Source organism: Austrofundulus limnaeus, unplaced genomic scaffold (assembly GCF_001266775.1).
Source record: "Austrofundulus limnaeus strain Quisiro unplaced genomic scaffold, Austrofundulus_limnaeus-1.0 Scaffold109, whole genome shotgun sequence".
In the NCBI taxonomy this organism is placed as follows: domain Eukaryota; kingdom Metazoa; phylum Chordata; class Actinopteri; order Cyprinodontiformes; family Rivulidae; genus Austrofundulus; species Austrofundulus limnaeus.
In genome coordinates, this window is record NW_013952511.1 from 396,258 (window position 1) to 400,543 (window position 4,286).

At 36.4% G+C, this 4,286-nt stretch overlaps 2 protein-coding genes across 2 annotated transcripts in view; both read left to right on the plus strand.

Moving 5' to 3' along the window:
• Positions 1–2,087, plus strand: part of sirt7 (sirtuin 7) — a gene marked incomplete at its 5' end in the record, with an annotated part of 6,589 nt that extends 4,502 nt beyond the window's left edge. Inside the window, 1 exon segment of the mRNA XM_014014019.1 lies at positions 648–2,087. Coding sequence (XP_013869473.1) covers positions 648–861 — 214 coding nt within the window.
• A 360-nt stretch (positions 2,088–2,447) lies between these two features.
• Positions 2,448–4,286, plus strand: part of LOC106521456 (ethanolamine-phosphate cytidylyltransferase) — a 24,274-nt gene continuing 22,435 nt past the window's right edge. Inside the window, exon 1 of the mRNA XM_014014020.1 lies at positions 2,448–2,736. Coding sequence (XP_013869474.1) covers positions 2,612–2,736 — 125 coding nt within the window. The 5' untranslated portion in view covers positions 2,448–2,611. The remainder of the gene's footprint in view (positions 2,737–4,286) is intronic.

Consider the following 4,286-nt stretch of genomic DNA (forward strand, 5'->3'; position numbering starts at 1 on the left):
ATATATATATATATACACACACACACACATTTAAGGACTCCCTTAAATTTAGATTTTTAAGGGAGACTTTAAAGTTTCCCTTTAAAAAGGAGATTTTAAGGTCTAAACTTTTTTTTAACCTATACATATTTATACATTCCACTCAGTTAGTATGTGATTTATTTATTTTCTATTATAAGTTTTATATCAAGATATATATCGTTACTGCCACCCATCATAATATATATCGTGATATGAATTTTTTGCCATATTGCACATTCCTAACCCTAATCTAAACCTAATTCATACTTTAGCCCTTAACCTAACCCCTGACCCACAAATGTCTTTTTCCATTGTATGGACCAGGCAAATGTCCATACAACATGTCCTCATAACATAACATATTGTCAAAATATGTCCACACACTAATGCAAAAACTTATGTACACACACACATGTTATTGTGATAAAAAGAAGGAAAAAGTCTTAACACATTTAATTCATAATAACTAGTAAAAATATGCACTGCTGAAAGAAGTCAATCATATAATAACAATCATACTATTATATAAAATGAATTCATTACAAAATCTTATTTTCGTGCTTACTTTTTTACTCTTGTTGTTGTTTTTTACTTCCTGCTTGAATTTTCTCATTCTCTTTCTTTAGGGCCCAGGACCCAATCTTCTCTTTAGCAACTCCTCTTCGTCCAGAAGAGGTCAACAGTCACACTCGTGAGGTCCTGGTTTCCCCCGAGGGGCAGGAGGACGTCTCAGCGGAGACATCCGAGCAGCTGGAGGAAGCCACGTCTGTGCAGGGGGGCTGGTTCGGTCGAGGCTACAGCAAAGGAAGGAGGAGAAAGGGAAAAAAGCTGTATAACTGAGGGAACTTTATGGGCTGCACGCCTTGTGGTCCGGTGCTAGTAATGATCTGTCTCTGCGATGGATTTAAATTCCTGTCCCACGATGTGGACAACTTCATCTTTAGGACTCTGCTGATGTCTGCTTGCCGTCGTTGATATTATCGAGTCACATGCAGTATTTGTAAGAGGCGAGGATATGTGGTCGTTTGCAGAAAGCTCTTTGCACCATCACGTTGTACTGTATACACTCTGTCATAGCAGCAGGATTTAAAAGTGTGGTGTTGTATGATTTATTATATTCACTATGGCAGCTAAACTAACTGAATTCAGCTAATGAAGGGTTACAAATCAATGAGGTTACTGTCAGAAAATGTTACTGCAAACTGATTTAACAAATCCTAAAATAGTGATAAACAGGTTTCCAGGTTTTCCTGAAGGCTTAGTCCAAATAAAAGCTTTGAAAGCACTCCTACAGGTTTCCTTTCAGCTGTTTGTTTACTCAGATGACTTTCACCAATCAGTGTTTTACAGCCTTTATGGGAGCCTGTGTAAAAATGATTTTATTTCATTAAGTGAACATTCTGCTGGCTTGAGCTTTAGTTGATGTAGATGTTTCTTGATATTTGAAAGGTAAATCACTTTGTCTGTGCTTATTAACAGCTGTGTTTCTGAGAATATTTTTGTTCAAAGAAAAACAAGCAGATTTTTTGTTTTATCTATTTAAAATTGCCGCAAAGCAGTAGAAGCATACCAGTACATATTTTTGAGTTGTGGTTTATAAATGCATTTTAATGCATTTTCTACATGTATTGCTCAAAGTATATTTTTGTAAAAAATTTTTAGGTCTTTTTGATTTAACTACAGTATATTAATGTGTAAGCTCAGTCTTATTTCATCCTCAGGTACTTTGGTGATGATGTTGCCTTTTGGTTTATTGAAGTTATTTTTCCAGATTTTCCTCCCATTTGTTTACAGCCGTGTAAGAAAATGCAGGTAGTGTTTTTATTTTGGCATTATTAATTTTCTTAGTTTGTGTTTATATCAAGTAGCTTGTTACTGTGATTAAAAGAACAAAACAGTAATTAATTTGTCTCAGGAAGATCCTGTGATTATGTTATTTACCATCCAGTGTCATAATTTTAAAATAAATAAACCTGCCACGATAAGATTATGTTAAGCATTCCTGAACCATTGAAAAGTTTTTGTAAAATTGTGTTTGTGAGAAAATAAATGATGAATTGTCACAACTGTTAGCCCACACATTTTTATTAAGGTCTTACTGATTTATAAAGTAAGTTTTAAATACTATTTTTGTGCATGCTAAATGCACAACATGTGACTTTACGTGCTCAAAATACTGCAAGAAAATGTAGACTAACTATAGAGCTGCTTCAGTTCAGAGTGTCTTTGCACCATTTATTGTCCGGCTGACAGAGCGGTGGCTGCGAAGGCTTGAGCTTGCAGTCCTAATATCAATCAGCCGGTACACAAACCGGGTCATACACCGGTGAAATGAAAAGGAACAGTACCATGTTCAGCTTTCGTGTTTCCGCGTGACCAGAGGATTACGCAACCAGAACGCTGACGTTCAGAACATCCGTTCGACGTGACGTCATTGGAGGCGGTGGCCAGTTCACTGTCATTCTGTCCCATCAAGAGAAGCAGAAAGGCATTTTGAACCACCTTTAGTTTGTTAATTGTTCTGAAACCAGATTTTAAAACGTGCAGTTCTTTTAAACTTTTTCTACTTTACTTGACTGAAGTCGCCGAAATGATCAAAAACGGTCACCACGCTGCCGACAGGCAGAGCGAAGAAGCCGGGGGCAGTCAGCCGGTGGGCTCGGTGTGCAGCCCGGAGAAAAGGAAGCGGGTGGTGCGGTTGTGGTGTGACGGCTGGTGAGTGTCCGTTATGTTGTACTTTACTTAGCATTTTTAAAGCGTTTGTTTAAACTTTATGTCGTCTTATTAGTTCAACAGGAACACTTGGTTGGCTAGCATGCTAATGCTAGCATGTTGCTTATAACATGAATTTAATTATAGTTACAATCACAGTAAATGATTTAATGCCTGCCTCAGAACATCAGATTGATAGCTTATATATTTAAGCAAAACATGTTTTTTTTATTTTGTGTGTTAATAGCACATTTATTAAGCCTGCTCTTCACATGTGCTTCTTGGTAGTGAACTGGCATAAATTATAATTCATTAGGGTTGGGTTTATAAAGGCTGCTGTTCTTCAAGCTAGGAGAAATATAAAAACCTTTCAGGTGTTTTCTGTATCGGCAGGTGTTAAAGAATTTGATTATAAACGGATTTATTTGACAGCTGATCTAAAGTGTCAGATTAATCCACTTTCTTGTGTTCTTTCTTGAACTTTACTCAAGTGACATGTATTAATCTGCATGCCATGCTGATGATAAGTTGTTTGAGGAAACTTGGAGCCAACCTAATGACTTGTGTTTTATGTTAAAGTCTCCCATCACACATTTGCAGTGAGGGACAGACTGACATACATAAGCTGTTTCACTAAAGAAGAACCCATCCAGAGGACCTACTTATTTTTTATTTTTTTATTTATTTCTAACTGGATTACTGAGATGCATTAGGACATAAGCTGGAGGCAGGGCACACTCAGGACAGATCACCAGTTCATCACAGTGGACATCACGAGGACAACCGTTCACACACACATTCTCACACCTGTAGGACAACTGTAGAGCCAAATGACTCGAACATTCAAGTTTTTACACTGTGGCAGAAAGAAACAGGAAGTTTCTCCATGTTTTAAATATGCGTTCTTTTGTTTTGTGCAGCCAAACTTGCCCAGAAAGAAATTTCATCCAACATCAATGGAAAATCACCAGTAACAAACCCATCAGTCACCTTTGCTCAGTGACTTTAGTTTTTATGGCACGGTTAGAAACAACAAAAAAAGTGTTTACAAGATAAGAAAAGCTTTGGGCCTTCACTGTGGGTGAACCAAACCTGCCTCCTGTCATGTGTTGGTATTTACCAAATGCATATTTTAAGCCAGAATAAGTACTGCAGTTAGTCGAGATATAATTGTTTATTTTGCAATGGTTTAAGGCTAACCTGTTGTGGGTTACTTATTTTGTAATAAAAAAGGAACACAAGGACTGATAGCTGGGAGTAGGGCTGCAGCTAATGATTGTTATATAATTGATTAATCGGTTCAATTATTATTATTTTTTGATTAATGGATGAATTGTGGAAAAAAAATCAAACAATTAATTTTGACCTTTATTCCAAAATAGAAAATTTGGACTGAATCACACAAAAAACAGTTTGCCGTTTGAGAATTCTGTTACTACAGTTAGGGCTGCAACGATTAATCGATTAATCGACGACTAATCGATTATTAAAATAYTCGYTGACTAARTTAATAATCGATTAATCGTTTTCTTTTTTTTTTTGTTCTTTACTTT